Genomic DNA, 26,034 nt, shown 5'->3' with positions numbered 1-26,034 from the left:
CCCCTCCTCTATTTTTTATTACAGCATTCTCCCAATGTATTTTTAAAAAAGGTCAGTCTTCTCCGTTTGAAAATAAGTTTATGAACAAAGGGAGCCTCTTTTGTGGTCCCTTCATGCCTGACCTGACCAACGTTCCTTTTAAAAACCAGAGCTGCTTTACAAAACATAGAAAGAAGAGAGACAACAAACTTAACATATAAAAAGCAGAAGGTTATTTTGGTGTTGTTCTCTGTAGAGCTGCGTGTTGGTTGCTGCTTCCGAGGTTGGAAGTCTTGGGAGGGACCTGGAGTTAACGTGGGATATACTCAGGACAGTAGTAGGCTCCACCCCCTTGGTCCTGCTGGGGTTGGTCGGGTTAGGGATGGGCCGGGTTAGGGATGGAGTAGACCGAGGATTGGTTTTGGAGTGACGCATGCATAGGAAGGGAACAGAAAGGAACACCCCTGATTTCCATGGCGACGGGCAGGCAGCAACCCTCAGCGGTTGGTCAGTTGGTTGGTTACTTGGTTGGTTCAGTCGGTAAATCTCTGGCAGGCTTTCTTCCATCGGCAGGCGGTGCACCACATGTCCCTGTTCTCCATCCCATACACTTTACGACACTTCTTACCCTCGCCACGGGACTTACGACTGGAGAGGGGAGAGATGAGGATATGGTGAAATATGGTTGTTATCATTGACTTGGTTTATAATGATAGACAAAACAACATCCAAAATGGTTGATTTAGTTTATGCAAGTGAAGAAAACATAAACAATGGTAATCTGGTAATTTGCTTAATTCCTAAACAAGACATGGTTGCTCTCTCTAAATTTGGATACAATATGGGTTTTCCTGTGACTTCAGGATGCTCAAAGTTTCAGAGGTCATCAGTGAAAGGTCAGCTAGTAGAGTTCATCAGTACCTGAGTGAGCCAGTGGCTCTGGGAGGGGAGGAGAGGACTGCTATGGTCTGGGGCCGCTGCTCCCCAAAGCTCTGGGTCCGACCGTGAGTGGGAGAGGCCTGGAGAGAAACACAACAAGAGCTATCAGAACACAGAGATCGACAGACAACTTTAATTTAGATACAGACACAAAACAACAGACAACAACTGGTATGCTTGAGAGGCAGACACATGCATGTGAGGTTGTATTGTTGTGCGTGTTGTGTTTCAGTTCTGCCCACAAATGTTCTATAGGATTGATGTCAGGGCTTTGTGATGGCCACTCAAATACCTTGACTTTATTGTCCTTAAGACATGTTGCCACAACTTTGGAAGTATGCTTGGGGTCATTGTCCATTTGGAAGACCCATTTGCGACCAAGCTTTAACTTCCTGACTGATGTCTTGAGATGTTGCTTCAATATTTCCACATAATTTTCCTTCCTCATGATGCCATCTATTTTGTGAAGTGCATCAGTCCCTTCTGCAGCAAAGCACCCCCACAGCATGATGCTGCCACGATGCTTCACGATTGGGATGGTGTTCTTATGCTTGCAAGCATCCCCCTTTTTCCTCCAAACATAACGATGGTCATTATGGCCAAACAGTTCTATTTTTGTTTCATCAGACCAGAGGACATTTCTCCAAAAAGTACGATCTTTGTCCCCATGTGCAGTTGCAAACCGTAGTCTGGCTTTTTTATGGCGGTTTTGGAGCAGTGGCTTCTTCCTTTCTGAGCGGCCTTTTAAGTTATGTCGATACAGGACTCGTTTTACTGTGGATATAGAAACTTTTGTACCTGTTTCCTCCAGCATCTTCACAAGGTCCTTTGCTGTTGTTCTGGGATTGAGTTGCACTTTTCGCACCAAAGCACATTCATCTCTAGGAGACAGAACGCATCTCCTTCCGGAGCGGTATGACGGCTGCATGGTCCCATGGTGTTTATACTTGCGTACTATTGTTTGTACAGATGAACGTGGTACCTTCAGGCATTTGGAAATTGCTCCTAAGGATGAACCAGACTTGTGGAGGTCTACAAATTTCTTTCTGAGGTCTTGGCTGATTTCTTTTGATTTTCCCATGATGTCAAGCAAAGAGGCACTGAGTTTGAAGGTAGGCCTTGAAATACATCCACAGGTACACCTCAAATTGACTCAAATGATGTCAATTAGCCTATCAGAAGCTTCTAAAGCCATGACATCATTTTCTGGAATTTTCCAAGCTGTTTAAAAGGCACAGTCAACTTAGTGTATGTAAACTTCTGACCCACTGGAATTGTGATACAGTGAATTATAAGTGAAATAATCTGTCTGTAAACAATTGTTGGAAAAATTACTTGTGTCATGCACAAAGTAGATGTCCTAACCGACTTGCCAAAACTATAGTTTGTTAACAAGAAATGTGTGGAGTGGTTGAAAAACAAGTTTTAATGACTCCAACCTAAGTGTATGTAAACTTCCGACTTCAACTGTATGTACATGTAGGTAGGGGTAAAGTGACTAGGCAATCAGGATAGACAATAAACAGAGTAGCAGCAGCGTATGTGATGAGTGTGAAAGTGTGAGTGTCTGTGTTGGAGTGTCAGTGTAGTATGTGTGAGGGGGTAGCCATTTGATTAACTGTTCAGCAGTGTATGTGATGAGACAAAACTTAGAGCAAAAAGGGTCAATGCAGATAGTCCAGGTAGCTATTTGGTTACCTACAGTATTTAACTAACTATTTAGCAGTCTTATGGCTTGGGGGTAGAAGCTGTTCAGGAGCATTTTGGTCCCAGACTTGGCGCTCCGGTAACGCTTGCCGTGCAGTAGCAGAGAGAACAGTCTATGACTTGGGTGGCAAGAGTCTTTTTTTAGGGCCTTCCTCTGACACCGCCTGGTATAGAGGTCGTGGATAGCAGGGAGCTCGGCCCCAGTGATGTACTGGGCTGTCCGCATACCTTACGGTCGGATACCAAGCAGTTGCCATACCAAGTGCTGATGCAGCCAGTCAAGATGCTCTCAATGGTGCAGCTGTTTAACTTATTAAGGATCTGAGGGCCCATGCCAAATCTTTTCAGCCTCCTGAGGGGAAAAGGGCGTTGTTGTGCCCTCTTCACGACTGTGTTGGTGTGTTTGGACCATGATAGATCCTTAGTGATGTGGGCACCGAGGAACTTGAAGCTCTCAACCCGCTCCACTACAGCCCTGTCGATGTGAATGGGGGCGTGCTCGGCCCTCCATTTCCTGTAGTCCGCGATCAGCTTCTTTGTCTTGCTGACGTTGAAGGAGAGGTTGTTGTCCACACTGCCAGGTCTCTGACCTCCTCCCTATAGGCTGTCTCATCGTCGTCGGTGATCAGGCCTACCACTGTCGTGTCGTCGGCAAACTTAATAATGGTGTTGGAGTCATGCCTGGCCATGCATTCGTGGGTGAACAGGGAGTACAGGAGGGGACTAAGCATGCTCCCCTGAGGGGCCCCCGTGTTGAGGATCAGCGTGGCAGATGTGTTGTTGCCTTACCACCTGGGGGAGGCCCGTCAGGAAGTTCAGGATCCAGTTGTAGAGGGAGGTGTTCAGTCCCAGGGTCCTTAGCTTAGTGATGAGCTTTGAGGGCACTATGGTGTTGAACGCTGAGCTGTGGTCAATGAACAGCATTCTCACGTAGGTGTTCGTTTAGTCCAGGCGGGAAAGGGCAGTGTGGAGTGCAATAGAGATTGAGTCAACTGTGGAGCTGTTGGGGCGATATACTCACAGCGGTGCCAGTGAAGGTGACAGGAGGTGACTGCCAGGAGATGCTGAAGTTGGCGCTACTGCTGAGGGTGAAGGAGTTGGAGGCAGCAGAGTCTGGGCCAGAGTCAGAGCCTGACCCAGTGGAGGGGATGGTGACTGGAGATGTGGCCTGGAAAGGGGAGGGGAGGGACAGCAACAAGTCACGAGGCAGTCACACCTTTAAAGAACAGTGTATAGCACACAAACACCACACACACACACACACCACACCACACAGTGAGTCAATTAATAAATAAATAAATAAATTAACCAATCAACCAATATGTCAGTCAATCAATCAATGAATTAACCAACAAATCAATCAATCAACCAACCAATAAGAGTCAATCAAGCACTTAATCAACGAAAATGTATCTGTACAGTGTCTTTAGTAAATACTGTAATACTGCTACTTAAGATATCAGTAGGCGTGGCCAGTGTGGGCGTGTCTCTCACTTGGTAGGCATGGTCGGTGTGGATGAGGTAGAGGGCGCTGGGGGCGGAGCGACTGAGGGGCGTGGTGTTGGAGTGGGCGTGGCTGTGGTTCTCCTTGTTCCCACTGGACCCCTTGCTGCCCTCTGCAGGGGGTCGTCTGTGGCGGTCATGGGGAGGAGGGACGGGGGACAGCACGGAGGGGGAGACGGGGGACAGGCTGCTCAGACCGTCAGCCACTGAGTCTGTGTTGAGTTTGATCTCTGAGTAGTAGAAATCCTCCTCTCCGTCACTGCAGTCAGAGTCACAGTTACGCCTGGGAGAGAGCGATGGGTTAAAATTAGGCCTTGTCATTACAGAGAAATTAGGATTGGACCAGATTGCTGATCTGTGTGATAACATTGTTCTGTTCCATCCTAATTTCTCCCTGGCCTGTCACACTGAGCCAAAATGAGGAAATGTTACCGTGGTGATAATCCCACCGGATTGAATCTGCTGTTGTGCTTTGACAAAGGCCATCGAGAGGAGAGGCCTCTCTTATCTCTCACTGGAGGGGGTCAAAAGTTTGATGTGTGTGTGTGGGGGAGTTGTGTGTGTGTGTGTTTGCGTGCATGTGTGTGTGAGAGAGAGAGAGAGGGGATAAAAGAGAGAGCAAGAGACAAAAAGAGTGTGAGAAAGAGAGAGAGACTGAGTGAGCGTGCCTCTGTGTATAACCATGTGTGTGTGTGTGTGTGTGTGTTACCCCAGGTGAACGGTCCTGACGTGTCTCTGTATCCCAGCAGCCGAGCTCAGAACCTTCCCACAGTTCTTCCACAGACACTTGAACATCACCTTCATGGAGTTCTGGACATTACACACAAGGGGGTGAGAGAGAGAGAGAGGGGGAGAGAAAGAGAGAGAGGGAGAGAGAGAGCAACGTTGAACACCAGCCACTTCACCCTTTTCTCACACACACTACTCTGCTCTGTACCATTTCTCGCACAACCTGTCCTCTGTAATTATAACATGGCCCTCATAGGACGATTGCTTCCGAGCAGCAGCTTTCAGATAATAATAATAAATACCATTTAGCTTTTATCCAAATCCACTTGCAGTCAGTCATGCTTGCATACATTTTACGCATGGGTGGTCCCGGGAATTGAACCCACTACCCTGACGTTCCAAACGCCATGCTCTATCAACTGAGCTACTAAGGACCACATGACTAGATGGGGGAGGGTGTGTGTGTGTGTGTGTGTGTGTGTGTGTGTGTCCAGTTCAAAGCCGTCAGGGCCTTCTGAGGATAAAAGTGTCTTAATGCTCTGATCCCTCGTCAGAGTTCGTTCAGTTTCAAGTTTTGTCTTTCTTGAAAGCGTTTTCCCAACAATGCAGTTATTAATATCAGTAGTACTTTTAAAAAGTGTAGTAGAACAAAAACACACAAGAAAACCTTTATGATGGGGGTCATGTTGCCCCTCGTCAGTCCTTTATGATGGGGGTCACGTTGCCCCTCGTCAGTCCTTTATGATGGGGGTCACGTTGCCCCTCGTCAGTCCTTTATGATGGGGGTCACGTGGCCCCTCGTCAGTCCTTTATGATGGGGGTCACGTTGCCCCTCGTCAGTCCTTTATGATGGGGGTCACGTGGCCCCTCGTCAGTCCTTTATGATGGGGGTCACGTTGCCCCTCGTCAGTCCTTTATGATGGGGGTCACGTTGCCCCTCGTCAGTCCTTTATGATGGGGGTCACGTTGCCCCTCGTCAGTCCTTTATGATGGGGGTCACGTTGCCCCTCGTCAGTCCTTTATGATGGGGGTCACGTGGCCCCTCGTCAGTCCTTTATGATGGGGGTCACGTTGCCCCTCGTCAGTCCTTTATGATGGGGGTCACGTTGCCCCTCGTCAGTCCTTTATGATGGGGGTCACGTTGCCCCTCGTCAGTCCTTTATGATGGGGGTCACGTTGCCCCTCGTCAGTCCTTTATGATGGGGGTCATGTGGCCGTCTATTTGCCCATTGTTCAGGGCATTCCTTTAACATTTTTTTATTTTTTATGTTACATTCCAGAGCGACTTACAAGAGCAATTAGGGTTAAGTGCCTTGCTCAAGGGCACGTCGGCATATTTTTCACCTAGTCGGCTCAGGGATTCGAACCAGCAACCTTCAGGTTACTGGCCCAACGCTCTTAGCCGCTAGGCTACCTGCCGCCCTATTGACAACAAAATGTGTTTTTTTGGTCCTTGGGTAACAAAGCCCTGTGAAGTCCCCCATGCCAGCAGCACACAGTTAATTAAAAGAGAGAGTTGGGAAAGAACAGCATTGTCTTTGGCTCAGAGGAGGAAGAGAAGAGCAGCACTAGATTCTGGTTGGCCTGGGTGATGATTTCACATGCAACCTCGGCACCGTTTATTAGCTAAGGGGGAAGTGTTATGAAAAGATGCGGTGACTTGTTTCAGAAGCCAGTATGGGGAGTTGGGTGACTGAAGTTGTTTATTACCAACACTAGGTAATTTGAAAAGTGGAACTTAAGAATTTATAAAAACAGTATTTTAGCAGCGTTTACACAGGCAGCAAAATTCGGATATTTTTTCACTAAGTGTTCTTTTGACCAATCAGATTGGGTAAAATATCAGAATTGGACTGCCTGTGTAAACACAGCCAAAGTGAGATTAGTCTTGGAGTTAAAAATAGATCAATAGACTAAGACGGAAGATATCCAAATCTGGAAGACTTTTATTGCACCGTTTATTGCATGGCTGTCCTCAAATCCAACTAATACTCTGATGAAGACTCCTCCTGACTTCATCTCTCTACCATTCTCTCAGTATCTCTCCCCCTCTACCATCCTCTCCCTCTGTCGGTCTCCATCTCTCCGTATATCCCCCCCTCCCCCTCCTTTCTCTCTCTCCCTCCATCCTCTCCCTCTGTCGGTCTCCATCTCTCCGTATATCCCCCCTCCCCCTCCTTTCTCTCTCTCCCTCCATCCTCTCATTCTTTAGAATCAGTAGCCAATTCAGAGATATCCTCTTGATCTGATGGGAGAAAAGACCTGCTGCACAATCTTCCTGTTTTCCAGTGAAGATATTAAAATAATTAATTTAAATTAATTATAATTATGCTTATGTGTGGCTGTAGAGTAAATGACTGGAAATGCATCTGGTGTGTGAGTGTGTGTGTGTGTGTGTGTGTGTGTGTGTGTGTGTGCTTGGAATTGACAGCTACACAACACACAAGAGCAAGCCCTTGCTTCACCATCCAATAATTCTGAGACGGCATCGCCACGTGTGTGAGGATCAGTCCCTAATTCTACCTCAGTCAGCACGTCACCTCCCAATGTCCCTTTGAGTTCAGGAAGGAGAAGGTACTACAGTGGCTAGCTAGCAACATGTCCAAAACAAGTGCAGGACCTGCCTTCTTTTGAGACATCCTATTTGTCTTGCCAAGATCATTGATACTGCAGTACAACTACTTCTTAAATCAACCTACTACCATTTCAAAATGAACAACCTCAGTCAGTGTACAGGGCAGCAGGTAGCCTGGCGGTTAGGAGCGTTGGGCGAGTAACCGAAAGGTTGCTGGATTGAAATCTGTCGTTCTGCCCTTGAGCAAGGCAATTAACCCTAATTGCTCCAGGGTCTCCGTCAATAATGGCTGATCCCCTGGCTGTGACCACATTCTAAAAGGTGTCTCAGGGGGAGTGGGATGTGCAAAAAACACATTTCCATTTCACACCACACACCTGTACAGGTTACCCACTTGTACATACAGTGACACAGGACTATAGAATCAGTATATTATTACAGTCAGTCAGAACTGATTACAACATTGATCTGATATAGTTTTTGTTCTGTGAGGTCCTCAAAGAATCGCAACAAGATGTTGTAAAATGTTGTATGGTTAGCCTATGGTTATCCTACAGCTATTCTATGGTTATACTATGGTTATTCTATGGTTATACTATGGTTATCCTACAGTTACCCTATGGCTATCCTATAGCTATTCTATGGTTATCCTAAAGTTACCCTATGGCTATCCTATAGGTATTCTATGGTTATCCTATGGTTATTCTTTGGTTATTCTTTGGGTTATCCAGTTTATCCACTTGAGTGGCTGGAATTGTATTTTTGGCTAGATTTAATTGAACTGTCTACCCACCTTGCGCTTGCGTGGGATTGGTTCGTCGAAGAGCAGGCTGCTGCCGTCCTGTTCGTCGATGGTGTCGTCGGGGGGCGGGCCGTTGATGCTGGGCATACGGAAGAGCTTGAAGCTGTCTGCGGAGAGCGGTGGGGAGGGGGTGGACGGGTTGGACTGGTCACTAGGACCGCTCCAGCTCCAATAGCCACTACTGCTGTAACTGGAGGGGGTGAAGCCTCCACCACTGTCCTTCCACGAGCCATTCAGACCCTCTGGAGGGGGGACAGAAAAGTACTCAAACTTATTTTATTATTATAGTCCTCTCAGCGACAATTTTCACTGTTTTCAGGGAGTCGTGAGACTAGAGTTGCAAAACTACAGGTAATTTATCAAAGTTACCAGAATGTTCAGTAATTGTGGCAATTAACAGGTAATTATGGCAATCTATGGTAACTTTGGTAATTTATACTTGAATAACTTATTTAAAAAATGCAGTGTTTTGCCTATATGCATTTAACACCATCGCTGCTAAATCATGGCCGTCCACTGCAAAATATAATATATATACCCCAGGAGAATTGCAGGAAACTAGCTTTAAAACTGTAAATTCTTCTCTCTGCCCCATGGCAAAATGTGTAGAATTGCAGTAAATTTGCTTTTAAATATCTAAAACTGCGCCATTGGCCACGCCCACTACCATCAGCAATAAACCCTCCTTTGCAACCCTACCTGGGACCCATCAGTGATAAACCCTCCTTGAAAACCCTACCTGGGACCATCATATGCATCAGAAACAAATGCATCTACCAACTTTGAATGTTTGCAGTTGTTTTGAGTGGCAAAACAAACAAGACCTCATTTACAGTTGATTCACTCCAGGGACTAAGTTTAGAGGCCTTGTGAGTCATATTATGTACACTATAGCAGATGAAGAGGAATTCTCCTTTAGATTTCCCAGTGGTAACCCACTCAATACTTCAAATTCAATCTGAAGTTGAAGATTGAAAAGAGAGCTCAAAAGACAACACTCAGCTTCTCTTGGTGGGAAAGATAGTTTCTATCGCTACAGCTGCACTAGTCCACATCATCATCATGAGTCAGGACCCAACCTCAGCAAAGGAATATGCATATGAAACGGGAAATGGTTAACCAAAAACAACTTTGTCAGTTCGTTCAGAGTGCAGCAATAGACCTTTTGCACAACGTAGCAACGCCCACTTCCCCTCAACTTCCTACCCGATACATAGCTTCCTCTCCCGATAGCGTCCTGTCAGCCTGATTGTAGCCATACTAGACTTGAAGTCGCTCGTTTTATCATTAATATACTGAGGTAATCAGTATATTAATATAATCAGATTTCTATTTATTGTGTTCTGTGTCTTTTTTTTGTCTCTTAGTTAGCTATTAACACGCTAACTAGTAAGGTGGCTAGCAATTAGCCAACGCCCCCCTCCCTTACCAACCATGGCACTGTTTTACACAAGGTGCTTGCAAGAGCTGCCAAAGATAACAGTGACGGATGTACATCGTCTGGCCAAGACAAGTAGCAAAGCACTGACCTCTAAGTTGGAAAAAGGATATACACTGCTCAAAAAAATAAAGGGAACACTTAAACAACACAATGTAACTCCAAGTTAATCACACTTCTGTGAAATCAAACTGTCCACTTAGGAAGCAACACTGATTGACAATAAATTTCACATGCTGTTGTGCAAATGGAATAGACAACAGGTGGAAATTATAGGCAATTAGCAAGACACCCCCAATAAAGGACTGGTTTTGCAGGTGGTGACCACAGACCACTTCTCAGTTCCTATGCTTCCTGGCTGATGTTTTGGTCACTTTTGAATGCTGGCCGTGCTTTCACTCTAGTTGTAGCATGAGACGGAGTCTACAACCCACACAAGTGGCTCAGGTAGTGCAGCTCATCCAGGATGGCACATCAATGCGAGCTGTGGCAAGAAGGTTTGCTGTGTCTGTCAGCGTAGTGTCCAGAGCATGGAGGCGCTACCAGGAGACAGGCCAGTACATCAGGAGACGTGGAGGAGGCCGTAGGAGGGCAACAACCCAGCAGCAGGACTGCTACCTCCGCCTTTGTGCAAGGAGGAGCAGGAGGAGCACTGCCAGAGCCCTGCAAAATGACCTCCAGCAGGCCACAAATGTGCATGTGTCTGCTCAAACGGTCAGAAACAGACTCCATGAGGGTGGTATGAGGGCCCGACGTCCACAGGTGGGGGTTGTGCTTACAGCCCAACACCGTGCAGGACGTTTGGCATTTGCCAGAGAACACCAAGATTGGCAAATTCGCCACTGGCGCCCTGTGCTCTTCACAGATGAAAGCAGGTTCACACTGAGCACATGTGACAGACGTGACAGAGTCTGGAGACGCCGTGGAGAACGTTCTGCTGCCTGCAACATCCTCCAGCATGACCGGTTTGGCGGTGGGTCAGTCATGGTGTGGGGTGGCATTTCTTTGGGGGGCCGCACAGCCCTCCATGTGCTCGCCAGAGGTAGCCTGACTGCCATTAGGTACCGAGATGAGATCCTCAGACCCCTTGTGAGACCATATGCTGGTGCGGTTGGCCCTGGGTTCCTCCTAATGCAAGACAATGCTAGACCTCATGTGGCTGGAGTGTGTCAGCAGTTCCTGCAAGAGGAAGGCATTGATGCTATGGACTGGCCCGCCCGTTCCCCAGACCTGAATCCAATTGAGCACATCTGGGACATCATGTCTCGCTCCATCCACCAACGCCACGTTGCACCACAGACTGTCCAGGAGTTGGCGGATGCTTTAGTCCAGGTCTGGGAGGAGATCCCTCAGGAGACCATCCGCCACCTCATCAGGAGCATGCCCAGGCGTTGTAGGGAGGTCATACAGGGTGGGCTGTTGTGGGTAGTTACTGTAGGTTAGCATTGTTTTTCGGCAGTGCCGGGTGTAGCACGAAGCTAGCTAGCTAGCCGTTCTTCAAACAAAGTCAACACAGTAGCCATTGCTAGCTAGCCAACACGACCAGCTAACTGTACTGTAGTAGCTAAATACAATATACTTGTGCTAGCTAGCCAACGTCTAATTATTGCTGCGTTATGAAAGGAACTAGACATGGACACGAATGATCTGTTTAGTGTGTTAACACACTATTGGTAGTTTGTTGTAACCAAGTATTGGTGCTAAACTGTGTGTTATTGGATGCTAGCATGCTAGTTAGCTATGGTGTCATAGTTAGGCATCGTGGGCTGTTGTGGGTAGTTACTGTAGGTTGGCATTGTCTTCGGCGGTGCCGGGTGTAGCACGAAGCTAGCTAGCTAGCTGTTTTTCGAACAGAGTCAACACAGTAGCCATTGTGTGCTGTACTGTGGCAGCTAAATACAATATATTTGTGCTAAGCTAGCCATCGTTTAATTATTGCTGCGTTATGAAAGGAACTAGACACGGACACGAATTATCTGCTTAGTGTGTTAACACACTATTGGTGGTTTGTTGTGACCAAGTGTTGGTGCTAAACTGTGTGTTATTGGATGCTAGCATGCTAGTTAGCTATGGTGTCATAGTTAGCTAGCTGAATAAAGTGGGTTGAGTCTATTCCTTTAAACATTGGACCGCTGTGGTTCACAACAATTCTGATTTCTAAAGGTGGAAGTTGGGAGAGTTTTTGTTCGGGTGGTTCAGTGAAACAATTATAGTTTCTGAGGTGGAAGTTTTGGTGAGGGAGGCCCTGCTCTCTCCTCTCCCAGATGTTTAGTTCATTTCATTCCGATCTCCTCTGCATTATTGTAGCCATTTGCTACAGCCTGTCAACTATGCCTCTGCCTATCCCTGTTCTCTCCTCTCTGCACAGGCTACACAAACGCCTCACACCGCGTGGCTGCTGCCTCTCTAACCTGGTGGTCCCTGCACGCACCCCACACCTGGAGTTCCAGGTCTCAGGCAGCCTCTGGAACTGCCGTTCTGCTGCCAACAAAGCTGACTTCATCCCCGCCTATGCTAACCTCCAGTCCCTCGACTTCCTGGCGCTGACGGAAACATGGATTACCACTTTCCTGAGGATGGCTCACCCCTCACAGTTTTGGGGGATTTCAACCTCCCTATGTCCATATTTGACTCATTTCTCTCTGCCTCCTTCTTTCCACTCCTCTCCTCTTTTGACCTCACCCTCTCACCGTCCCCCCCTACTCACAAGGCAGGCAATACGCTTGACCTCATCTTTACTAGATGCTGCTCTTCTACTAATCTCACTGCAACTCCCCTCCATGTCTCCGACCACTACTTTGTTTCCTTTTCTCTCTCGCTCTCCTCCAACACTACTCACTCTGCCCCTACACAGATGGTAATGCGCCGCCGCAACCTTCGCTCTCTCTCTCCCACTACTCTCTCCTCTTCCATCCTATCATCTCTTCCCTCTGCTCAATCCCTCTCCCTCCAATCTCCTGATTCTGCCTCCTCAACCCTCCTCTCCTCCCTTTCTGCATCCTTTGACTCTCTGTGTCCCCTATCCTCCCGGCCGGCTCGGTCCTCCCCTCCAGCTCCGTGGCTTGATGACTCATTGCGAGCTCACAGAACAGAGCTCCGGGCAGCGGAGCGGAAATGGAAGAAAACTAAACTCCCTGCCGACCTGGCATCTTTTCACTCCCTCCTCTCTACATTTTCTTCATCTGTTTCTGCTGCTAAGGCCACTTTCTACCACTCTAAATTCCAAGCATCTGCCTCTAACCCTAGGAAGCTCTTTGCCACATTTTCCTCCCCCCCCCCCCCTCCTCTCTCTCTGTGGATGACTTCGTCAACCACTTTGAAAAGAAGGTTGACGACATCCGATCCTCGTTTGTTAAGTCTAATGACACTGCTGGTCCTACTCACACTGCCCTACCCTATGCTTTGACTTCTTTCTCCCCTCTCTCTCCAGATAAAATCCTGCGACTTGTGACTGCAGGCCGCCCAACAACCTGCCCGCTTGACCCCATCCCCTCCTCTCTTCTCCAGACCATCTCCGGTGACCTTCTCCCCTACCTCACCTCGCTGATCAACTCATCCTTGACCGCTGGCCATGTCCCTTCCGTCTTCAAGAGAGCGAGAGTTGCTCCCCTTCTCAAAAAACCAACACTCGATCCCACTGATGTCAACAACTACAGACCAGTATCCCTTCTTTCTTTTCTTTCCAAAACTATTGAGCGTGCCGTCTTTAGCCAACTCTCTTGCTATCTCTCTCAGAATGACCTTCTTGATCCAAACCAGTCAGGTTTCAGGACTGGTCATTCAACTGAGACTGCTCTTCTCTGTGTCACGGAGGCTCTCCGCACTGCTAAAGCTAACTCTCTCTCCTCTGCTCTTGTCCTTCTAGACCTGTCTGCTGCCTTTGATACTGTGAACCATCAGATCCTCCTCTCCACCCTCTCCGAGCTGGGCATCTCCGGCGCGGCTCACTCCTGGATTGCGTCCTACCTGACCGGTCGCTCCTACCAAGTGGCGTGGCGAGAAGCTGTCTCCGCACCACGTGCTCTCACCACTGGTGTCCCCCAGGGCTCAGTTCTAGGCCCTCTCCTTTTCTCCCTATACACCAAGTCACTTGGCTCTGTCATATCCTCACATGGCCTCTCCTATCATTGCTACGCTGACGATACACAACTAATCTTCTCCTTTCCCCCTTCTGATAACCAGGTGGCGAATCGCATCTCTGCATGTCTGGCAGACATATCAGTATGGATGACGGATCACCACCTCAAGCTGAACCCTGGCAAGACAGAGCTGCTCTTCCTCCCGGGGAAGGACTGCCCGTTCCATGATCTCGCCATCACGGTTGACAACTCCGTTGTGTCCTCCTCCCAGAGTGCGAAGAGCCTTGGCGTGACCCTGGACAACACCCTGTCGTTCTCCGCTAACATCAAGGCGGTGACCCGCTCCTGCAGGTTCATGCTCTACAACATTCGGAGAGTACGACCCTGCCTTACACAGGAAGCGGCACAGGTCCTAATCCAGGCACTTGTCATCTCCCGTCTGGATTACTGCAACTCGCTGTTGGCTGGCCTCCCTGCCTGTGCCATTAAACCCCTACAACTCATCCAGAATGCCGCAGCCCGTCTGGTGTTCAACCTTCCCAAGTTCTCTCACGTCACCCCCCTCCTCCGCACACTCCACTGGCTTCCAGTTGAAGCTCGCATCCGTTACAAGACCATGGTGCTTGCCTATGGAGCAGCGAGGGGAACGGCACCTCAGTACCTTCGGGCTCTGATCAGTCCCTACACCCAAACGAGGGCATTGCGTTCATCCACCTCTGGCCTGCTGGCTCCCCTTCCTCTGCGGAAGCATAGTTCCCGCTCAGCCCAGTCAAAACTGTTCGCTGCTCTGGCACCCCAATGGTGGAACAAGCTCCCTCACGACGCCAGGACAGCGGAGTCACTCACCACCTTCCGGAGACATTTGAAACCCCACCTCTTTAAGGAATACCTGGGATAGGATAAAGTAATCCTTCTACCCCCCCCCCAAAAAAATTTGTAAAGTGGTTATCCCACTGGCTATAGGGTAAATGCACCAATTTGTGAGTCGCTCTGGATAAGAGCGTCTGCTAAATGACGTAAATGTGCCCTTGAGCAAGGCACTTAACCCTAATTGCTCCTGTAAGTCGCTCTGGTTAAGAGCGTCTGCTAAATGACTAAAATGTAAAATGTAAAATGATACAGGCACGTGGAGGCCACACACACACAACTGAGCCTCATTTTGACTTGTTTTAAGGACATTACATCAAAGTTGGATCAGCCTGTAGTGTGGTTTTCCACTTTAATTTTGAGGGTGATTCCAAATCCAGACCTCCATGGGTTGATACATTTGATTTCCATTGATAATTCGTGTGATTTTGTTGTCAGCACATTCAACTATGTAAAGAAAAAAGTATTTAATAAGATTATTTCATTCATTCAGATCTAGGATGTGTTATTTTAGTGTTCCCTTTATTTTTTTGAGCAGTATATATATATATATATATATATATATATATATATATATATATATATATATATATATACACACACACACACACACACACACACACACACACACACACACACACACACACACACACAGTGGGGAGAACAAGTATTTGATACACTGCCGATTTTGCAGGTTTTCCTACTTACAAAGCATGTAGAGGTCTGTAATTTTTATCATAGGTACACTTCAACTGTGAGAGACGGAATCTAAAACAAAAATCCAGAAAATCACATTGTATGATTTTTAAGTAATTAATTTGCATTTTATTGCATGACATAAGTATTTGATCACCTACCAACCAGTAAGAACTCCGGCTCTCACAGACCTGTTAGTTTTTCTTTAAGAAGCCCTCCTGTTCTCTACTCATTACCTGTATTAACTGCACCTGTTTGAACTCGTTACCTGTATAAAAGACACCTGTCCACACACTCAATCAAACAGACTCCAACCTCTCCACAATGGCCAAGACCAGAGAGCTGTGTAAGGACATCAGGGATAAAATTGTAGACCTGCACAAGGCTGGGATGGGCTACAGGACAATAGGCAAGCAGCTTGGTGAGAAGGCAACAACTGTTGGCGCAATTATTAGAAAATGGAAGAAGTTCAAGATGACGGTCAATCACCCTCGGTCTGGGGCTCCATGCAAGATCTCACCTCTTGGGGTATCAATGGTCATGAGGAAGGTGAGGGATCAGCCCAGAACTACACGGCAGGACCTGGTCAATGACCTGAAGAGAGCTGGGACCACAGTCTCAAAGAAAACCATTAGTAACACACTACGCCGTCATGGATTAAATTCCTGCAGCGCACGCAAGGTCCCCCTGCTCAAGCCAGCGCATGTCCAGGCCCGTCTGAAGTTTGCCAATGACCATCTGGATGATCCAGAGGAGGAATGGGAGAAGGTCATGTGGTCTGATGAGACAAAAATAGAGCTTTCTGGTCTAAACTCCACTCGCCGTGTTTGGAGGAAGAAGAAGGATGAGTACAACCCCAAGAACACCATCCCAACCGTGAAGCATGGAGGTGGAAACATCATTCTTTGGGGATGCTTTTCTGCAAAGGGGACAGGACGACTGCACCGTATTGAGGGGAGGATGGATGGGGCCATGTATCGCGAGATCTTGGCCAACAACCTCCTTCCCTCAGTAAGAGCATTGAAGATGGGTCGTGGCTGGGTCTTCCAGCATGACAACGACCCGAAACACACAGCCAGGGCAACTAAGGAGTGGCTCCGTAAGAAGCATCTCAAGGTCCTGGAGTGGCCTAGCCAGTCTCCAGACCTGAACCCAATAGAAAATCTTTGGAGGGAGCTGAAAGTCCGTATTGCCCAGCGACAGACCCGAAACCTGAAGGATCTGGAGAAGGTCTGTATGGAGGAGTGGGCCAAAATCCCTGCTGCAGTGTGTGCAAACCTGGTCAAGACCTACAGGAAACGTATGATCTCTGTAATTGCAAACAAAGGTTTATGTACCAAATATTAAGTTCTGCTTTTCTGATGTATCAAATACTTATGTCATGCAATAAAATGCAAATTAATTACTTAAAAATCATACAATGTGATTTTCTGGATTTTTGTTTTAGATTCCGTCTCTCACAGTTGAAGTGTACCTATGATAAAAATTACAGACCTCTACATGCTTTGTAAGTAGGAAAACCTGCAAAATCAGCAGTGTATCAAATACTTGTTCTCACCACTGTGTGTGTATATATATATATACACACTACTCAAAAAAATAAAGGGAACACTTAAACAACACAATGTAACTCCAAGTCAATCACACTTCTGTGAAATCAAACTGTCCACTTAGGAAGCAACACTGATTGACAATACATTTCACATGCTGTTGTGCAAATGGAATAGACAACAGGTGGAAATTATAGGCAATTAGCAAGACACCCCCAATAAAGGACTGGTTTTGCATGTGGTGACCACAGACCACTTCTCAGTTCCTATGCTTCCTGGCTGATGTTTTGGTCACTTTTGAATGCTGGCGGTGCTTTCACTCTAATGGTAGCATGAGACGGAGTCTACAACCCACACAAGTGGCTCAGGTAGTGCAGCTCATCCAGGATGGCACATCAATGCGAGCTGTGGCAAGAAGGTTTGCTGTGTCTGTCAGCGTAGTGTCCAGAGCATGGAGGCGCTACCAGGAGACAGGCCAGTACATCAGGAGACGTGGAGGAGGCCGTAGGAGGGCAACAACCCAGCAGCAGGACTGCTACCTCCGCCTTTGTGCAAGGAGGAGCACTGCCAGAGCCCTGCAAAATGACCTCCAGCAGGCCACAAATGTGCATGTGTCTGCTCAAACGGTCAGAAACAGACTCCATGAGGGTGGTATGAGGGCCCGAAATCCACAAGTGGGGGTTGTGCTTACAGCCCAACACCATGCAGAGAACACCAAGATTGGCAAATTCGCCCTGTGCTCTTCACAGATGAAAGCAGGTTCACACTGAGCACACGTGACAGACGTGACAGAGTCTGGAGACGTCATGGAGAACATTCTGCTGCCTGCAACATCCTCCAGCATGACCGGTTTGGCGGTGGGTCAGTCATGGTGTGGGGTGGCATTTCTTTGGGGGGCCGCACAGCCCTCCATGTGCTCGCCAGAGGTAGCCTGACTGCCATTAGGTACCGAGATGAGATCCTCAGACCCCTTGTGAGACCATATGCTGGTGTGGTTGGCCCTGGGTTCCTCCTAATGCAAGACAATGCTAGACCTCATGTGGCTGGAGTGTGTCAGCAGTTCCTGCAAGAGGAAGGCATTGATGCTATGGACTGGCCCGCCCGTTCCCCAGACCTGAATCCAATTGAGCACATCTGGGACATCATGTCTCGCTCCATCCACCAATGCCACGTTGCACCACAGACTGTCCAGGAGTTGGCGGATGCTTTAGTCCAAGTCTGGGAGGAGATCCCTCAGGAGACCATCCGCCACCTCATCAGGAGCATGCCCAGGCGTTGTAGGGAGGTCATACAGGCACGTGGAGGCCACACACACACAACTGAGCCTCATTTTGACTTGTTTTAAGGACATTACATCAAAGTTGGATCAGCCTGTAGTGTGGTTTTCTACTTTAATTTTGAGGGTGACTCCAAATCCAGACCTCCATGGATACATATATATACACACATATACATACACATAAATACATATCCTTTAAAAAAATATATTTCCCTTTATTACTTTCCAACCCCACGACCCCTTCCCTAATTGGAGTAAACTAGTGAACAACAACGCTTAGGCCTCTACTTCCAGTTATACATAATATATACATTTTATGGACAAAGTCAATTTTACAATAATTCTATTTAGATTGTTTTTACTCCTGAACTTCCTCTACCCCAACCTCTCTGATCATTCCCATGATGTCCATCCGGTTTGATTCTATAAGCCATATCTTTCTAACTGTGCTCCTTCACAAAAGCTCTCAACCTATAACCTATATACTTATTATGGACACAGTATGCTTTACATTAGTTACAGTGGGGAAAAAAAGTATTTAGTCAGCCACCAATTGTGCAAGTTCTCCCACTTAAAAAGATGAGAGAGGCCTGTAATTTTCATCATATGTACACGTCATCTATGACAGACAAAATGAGAAAAGAAATTCCAGAAAATCACATTGTAGGATTTTTAATGAATTTATTTGCAAATTATGGTGGAAAATAAGTATTTGGTCAATAACAAAAGTTTCTCAATACTTTGTTATATACCCTTTGTTGGCAATGACACAGGTCAAACGTTTTCTGTAAGTCTTCACAAGGTTTTCACACACTGTTGCTGGTATTTTGGCCCATTCCTCCATGCAGATCTCCTCTAGAGCAGTGATGTTTTGGGGCTGTCGCTGGGCAACACGGACTTTCAACTCCCTCCAAAGATTTTCTATGGGGTTGAGATCTGGAGACTGGCTAGGCCACTCCAGGACCTTGAAATGCTTCTTACGAAGCCACTCCTTCGTTGCCCGGGCGGTGTGTTTGGGATCATTGTCATGCTGAAAGACCCAGCCACGTTTCATCTTCAGTTTTCACTCAAAATCTCATGATACATGGCCCCATTCATTCTTTCCTTTACACGGATCAGTCGTCCTGGTCCCTTTGCAGAAAAACAGCCCCAAAGCATGGTGTTTCCACCCCCATGCTTCACAGTAGGTATGGTGTTCTTTTGATGCAACTCAGCATTCTTTGTCCTCCAGATACGACGAGTTGAGTTTTTACCAAAAAGTTCTATTTTGGTTTCATCTGACCATATGACATTCTCCCAATCCTCTTCTGGATCATCCAAATGCACTCTAGCAAACTTCAGACGGGCCTGGACATGTACTGGCTTAAGCAGGGGGACACGTCTGGCACTGCAGGATTTGAGTCCCTGGCGGCGTAGTGTGTTACTGATGGTAGGCTTTGTTACTTTGGTCCCAGCTCTCTGCAGGTCATTCACTAGGTCCCCCCGTGTGGTTCTGGGATTTTTGCTCACCGTTCTTGTGATCATTTTGACCCCACGGGGTGAGATCTTGCGTGGAGCCCCAGATCGAGGGAGATTATCAGTGGTCTTGTATGTCTTCCATTTCCTAATAATTGCTCCCACAGTTGATTTCTTCAAACCAAGCTGCTTACCTATTGCAGATTCAGTCTTCCCAGCCTGGTGCAGGTCTACAATTTTGTTTCTGGTGTCCTTTGACAGCTCTTTGGTCTTGGCCATAGTGGAGTTTGGAGTGTGACTGTTTGAGGTTGTGGACAGGTGTCTTTTATACTGATAACAAGTTCAAACAGGTGCCATTAATACAGGTAACGAGTGGAGGACAGAGGAGCCTCTTAAAGAAGAAGTTACAGGTCTGTGAGAGCCAGAAACCTTGATTATTTGTAGGTGACCAAATACTTATTTTCCACCATAATTTGCAAATAAATTCATTAAAAATCCTACAATGTGATTTTCTGGAGAAAAAATATCTCAATTTGTCTGTCATAGTTGACGTGTACCTATGATGAAAATTACAGGCCTCTCATCTTTTTAAGTGGGAGAACTTGCACAATTGGTGGCTGACTAAATACTTTTTTCCCCCACTGTATCTTGTTGTTATTAGTTGCTGTTATTAGTCCCATCCTTCAGCTCCATTCAACACCTCCCATTTATCTCTTAACACCATCCATATTTAATTTCTATTTGCCATATATTTTTCAACTGCACTGTGATGTTTCACAAAAGTTCTGAACCCTTCTATTCTCATTGTTTCTACAGATTGTAAATTGAAAATAAACATTTTTGCTAAAAGTATTATTATATTATTGATCGATTGACTATGACTTTTCAGATCACCCAGTAGTGCTATCTGCAGGGTTAGCTCCAGGTAAATATTGCAATCCTTCAGCCATTCCTGGACCTGTGTCCAGAACCAAGCTACAAATGGAAAGTACCAAAACAAATGATCTAATGATTCTGTCTCTTCACAGCCAAATCTGCAGAGCTGGGAAGATTGTATCCCCCATATAAATAACATTCTATCGGTAGCAAGAATTTTGTATAATGTTTTGAATCCGGCGTCGTTTTGCGTATCAGTTCATAAACACTATGCCATGGAATCGGTACGTCAAAAATCTCTTCCCAACTATTTTGCAATCTATATGGGACGGCTGTCACTCCTTTGGTCCTTAAATTAAACTGGTATACTTTTTTATTTATCACAATTTTCTTTAACCAATTATGTTCTTTAATGCAAGGCCGACAGACAAGTTCCTTACTTTTCCCCCTTCCACTTTCCTCTTCCATTTTTGCTGTAATGCTACAATTATTTGGTTGTAATTTTGGGTAGTGCAGACATTTCCATATGTTTTGCGACATAACTCCACCAGTCCTACCTATGATATCATTTACGAAGATTATACCTTTATTTGTTCTGTCGTTTCTGGAGGATTAAATTTAAATTGCAACCAACTTTCTATGGCTTGTTTTAGAAATAGTGATATTTGGGAGATTATTTCCTTTTCAAATAACTGAAAGTGAGAGGTTGTAATCTGAATAAAGGGAAAAAGGCCATTCTTGAACATGGGATGAGACAATCTTACTAATTTGCTAGAGAACCAGTTTGGATTTAAGTATAACTTTTGTATGACTGAAGCTTTTACTGATAGGTCTAATGCTTTAATATTTAATAATTTCTGTCCTCCGAATTCATATTCATTATATAGGCCTGTTTAAATTTGTCTGGCTTGCTATTCCAAATAAAATGGAATATTTTTTTCTTATATAACTTTTAAAAAACTGTTCACTAGGCAAATAGGTAAGCTGGGATAATACTAAAGAGTTAATCAGGGTGATTTTTCCACAAATAGACAGGATCTTGCTACCATGGAAAGGTAAATACCTATCTATTCTTGCTAACTTTCTATAACAATTTATTAGAGTGAGATCATTTATTTCATTTGGGATATGTATTCCGAGTATATCCACATCACCATCAGACCATTTTATTGGTAAACTACATGGTAATGTAAAAATTGTACTTTTTAAGTGATCCAATACGTAATATAGTACATTTATTATAATTTGGTTGTAATCCAGAGCGGTTAGAAAATGTATCTAGATCCTCTATGAGGCTATGGAGGGATTCAAGTTGTGGATTTAAAAGAAAACATGAATCATCAGCGAACAATGACACCTTTGTTTTTAAGCCCTGGATTTCTAATCCCTTGATATTATTGTTGGATCTGATTTTAATAGCTAACATTTCGATGGCCATAACAAATACATATGCCGATAGTGGACAACCTTGTTTTACTCCTCTTGACAGTTTCAAACTTTGAGAAATTGCCATTATTTACTATTTTACACCTAGGGTTACCATACATGATTTTAACCCATTTTATAAAGAGATTCTCCAAAATTGAAAGGCTCCAGTCGTACTTTATCAAATGCCTTTTCAAAGTCTGCTATGAATAGCCGGCCTGGTTTCCCAGATTTTTCATAGTGTTCTATTGTTTCCAGTACTTGCCTTATACAGTATTATCTCCAATGTATCGTCCATGTAAAAAAACCTGTCTGATTAGAATGAATAATGTCTGACAATACCTTTTTAAATTCTATGCGCTATACATTTTGCTAGAATTTTTGCATCACAACAGTGAATTGTAAGGGGCCTCCAATTTTTTAAATGGACTGGATGTTTATATTTCCCACTTGTATCCTGTTTCAGTAATAATGAAATCAGACCTTCTTGAGTGTCTGATAATCTACCATTTACATAGGAGTGGTTAAAACATGCTAATAACGGTCCTCTGAGTATATCAAAAAAGGTTTGGTATACCTCGACTGGTATGCCATCCAACCCTGGAGTTTTTAATTGCATCCAGAAGTTCCTCCTAATTTCACCTTCACATTAGTCTTTCTGTATGTTTAGCCAAGTTGCCTATCAGACCAGACAAGGACGTTTACTCAAAGCTGTAACGTAGTTTAAGACATGCCTTTTACAGTAGCTAGCTAACATTATGATTGCTCATTCTTTTTATTCAAAACCGTTTCGAACAGGGACAAAGTGAGAGGAGAGGTCAGCATAAGGGCTTGCTGCTACAGGTCCATGAGGACAAATGAGAAACCACACAGTATGAGTGTAGGGTGAAAAGTCAGTTGTTTGTGACACACTACAAGCCGGTTACACAGTCAGAGATGAAGCCTAGTCTTAGACTAAGAAGTTCCTGTCAATGGAGATCTGCATTAAGAGGCATCGCTTAGTCTAGGACTAGGCTTAACCCATGTATGAAACCGTTCTTATTGTAGTAATTGTTCAGTCGTCTTCCTTGCTGTAAGCTCTGTTATGTTGGACGCATTAGATTACATTTAAACAAGGCCATATACCCTTATTAGAAAAGTTTAAACCCGTATTGCTGTAATGAATTTAGTGGCTGTTGCATGTTGAGCCAGTCACTTCTGTTTGCTGGTCGTGACACATGTTGAGTGATTTTATAGTCTAATCATGTTCTTTTTATATCCCCACGTAGGTTGTACTGAAGCCCTCTGAGCCAATAACAATGACACAACGTCACTGTTCATGTGTTGCTGGCACTGCATTACGCATCCACACAGTCGCATTACTATTCCAGTCTGCACGCCGTTCCCAGACGGGAACACCAGTCGTCCCACCTGTGCACAGCTGCACAGCGGCCGAGCAGCAGTGACATAAGCCAAGGACTACGGTATGTTTTAATAGCTATACCACATATCAACATCATATGGTTGTAATCACATCATAATGCTAAGAAATGATTTAATGAAAACTTAAAATTGTCTCATTATTAGATTTAGAACAGTGCTCTTGTACTCTTTTTACAGGGTCTGAAACCTGGGCCATTAGGCAAAATGACCATCACCAAACCCACCAAGAAACGCATGGCAGAAGGAGGGATGAGGTGAGTATTCCCTATTAGCCAGTATAGTAGGTAGTGGCTGGTCATGTCCTATTACACTTTGACTATAAAACATTTCAGGTGGTTTCAAGTACATTGTTTAGATTGGCTAACCACAGCGGCTGCTTTGCTTTGCAGAAGTACACTCTACAGCGCTCTTCATGGACCGCTCCCCCTGACCTCTCAGTTCTCCAGATAGAAGAGGCATACAAGAACTTTGACCCTCTATCCAAGCCATTGATCTGCATCAACATGGGGATGTCTGCTGAAAAGCTTTTAGTCGACTCGCACTTTGGAAAGGTACAGGTGGGGAGCCTTCTGTCTTACCAGCAGCCTCCAATCACAACGCGACACATACTTCACCATAAGGAGACACCACCATTCCCTTCACTGCCCCTGGATGGCTACAGACTGGAGAGCAACTTTCAAGACTGCACATTTGTGCTCAGTGAAGAAGACCAGCTTCACATAGAGTCTACTCAGGTGAGCATCGCAACAGCCCATAAAATAGAGGAAGCTACTAGAGAACAGAGTGCTGTTTCCGACTGGCAGGTACTCCAGAAACCAAGACTGACCACGTCACGGTTCCGAGAGGCTTGCCATGTGAGAGGGCTGACATCCGCAGGCAACTAGCTGAAAGGATCATCAAAAGCACAGCACCAACAGCTGACATGAAGAGGGGACTGGAGTTGGAGATGGAAGCAGCCAGTGACTACTGCAAGATGCAGAATGTCAACTTCTCACCCTGTGGCCTCATCATACATCCTGACGTCTCCCTTGGCTTGCCTCTTCTCCTGATGGCCTGGTCTACGACCCTCTCGAGTATCCACCTTTTGGCCTAGTTGAGATTAAGAACCCGAACGTAAAGGGTTTTGTGGATTGCAAGTCCGTTCACATGCATAACAGTGAACCTTCCCTGAAGAGGCAGCATGCCTACTGCTGGCAAGTTCAAGGTCAGCTCTACATCACTGGGTTGGAGTGGTGTGACTTGGTTGTCTGTGCGCATGAGGACATTCTGGTCGAGAGAATAAATAGAGACCCAGTGGTGTTCTCACTAATTAGAGAGAAGGGTGACTGGTACTACTTATATGAGTACATGCAAAAGTTCTTAGGCAGGAAAGATTAAATAACTACGGACAGGCTCCTTTATCTTTCAATTAATGAAAGAGAAACAAACCAACAAATCTGTCTGTGCCATTAATTAATTAATTCATTAATAATTTAAAATAATTCAGTTAAATGTTTTCTGTTCTCTTGTCACTGTAAATAAAAACTATTTGCAATATTTTGTGTTTGGAGTATAAGCAGTGGTGTTTATTATCAATAAATGGACTACAGGGTGTTAGACAATGTAGAGGGTCACAGCAAAAAAAAAAGGAAAGATGCATTGCAGCAGTAGCTCATTGCTCCTTGGCCCATGCCTTCACAAGAGGCCCACACTGGTAGTTGGTGAGAAGGCAAGCCACAGCCCAGGTGCAGTTGATGCTTCCCATCAGTGACATGGGGACCTCTGACTGAAAACAGCTTGTTCAGTTTAATTCTGCCAATTAATCTCTCAATGTGGACTCTAAGATGGGCAACCTCTTGCGTTTGATGGACCTGTGCTGCTGGCATTTGGCTCTGTTTAGACAGAAAGGGTGGACGGTAGACCTTGCCTGGCACACAGTCATCAATCAGGAACCCCTTGACAGCCATCACTGCCATGTCTTCAGTGAGCAAGCCAAACAGTCCTGATTGTTTGAATAGCTCTTTGTCACTGATGCAGCCACAAAAGTAACTTATCCATGTGGGGCCATCCCAAGCAGGCCTTTCAAGGTGCTCTTCTTCATTTCCTAACTTTCAATAAAGATGCCGCACCAACTAATACCGTTAACACTAACGTTAGCTAGGTACTGGTAGCTAACGTTTGCTAGCTAAAGAGACAAAGAAAAAGACACAGAACACAATAATCGAATTAAAGAAATCACTAACTGAACGGATAAACACAATTTTCAACAAGAATGACAAAAAAATATTGACTATTGAAATATGACTATATTAATATACTGAGGTAATGATAAAACGAGCGACTTCGAGGCTAGTATGGCTACAATCAGGCTGACAGGACGCGATCGGGAGAGGAAGCTATGTATCAGGTAGGAAGTTGAGGGGAAGTGGGCGTTCCTACGTTGTGCAAAAGGACTATACAACACGTTCAGAAGCTAGCTATCATGACCACCTCTCAGCAATTGTTTGCTCTATCAAACGTTGGATTGTTGCCTTCTTGGGACAAAACTACCTTGTAACAGAGATTGTTAATGTCAGTGTGATCACCTGTATAAAAAGAGGATAAATAAATCAAAACATGTTTGGTTGACTCACCACTGACTTTGACGGGGGGGCTCCTGACCAGAGGACTGGTGGACAGGCTGGTCAGAACCATGGCAGCTGTCACCTTCTCCATGTCCACTTCCTCCTCTGAC

At 45.6% G+C, this 26,034-nt stretch overlaps 1 protein-coding gene across 1 annotated transcript; it reads right to left on the bottom strand.

The window, feature by feature from the left end:
• On the bottom strand, positions 1 to 26,034 carry LOC311117441 (zinc finger protein 704-like). Its single transcript, XM_084192372.1, has 7 exons — positions 25,934 to 26,034; positions 8,226 to 8,476; positions 4,838 to 4,938; positions 4,120 to 4,411; positions 3,647 to 3,793; positions 901 to 998; positions 1 to 627 (listed from the first exon to the last, which is right to left on the bottom strand). Exons 1-7 carry the CDS (start codon positions 26,013 to 26,015, stop codon positions 513 to 515), a joined length of 1,086 nt encoding a protein of 361 aa, XP_084048498.1. The 5' UTR covers positions 26,016 to 26,034; the 3' UTR covers positions 1 to 512.

This window comes from Coregonus lavaretus, assembly GCF_964263955.1.
Source record: "Coregonus lavaretus genome assembly, contig: HAP1_SCAFFOLD_3478, whole genome shotgun sequence".
Classification (NCBI taxonomy): Eukaryota; Metazoa; Chordata; class Actinopteri; order Salmoniformes; family Salmonidae; genus Coregonus; species Coregonus lavaretus.
This window is presented reverse-complemented; position numbering and strand designations above follow the sequence as displayed.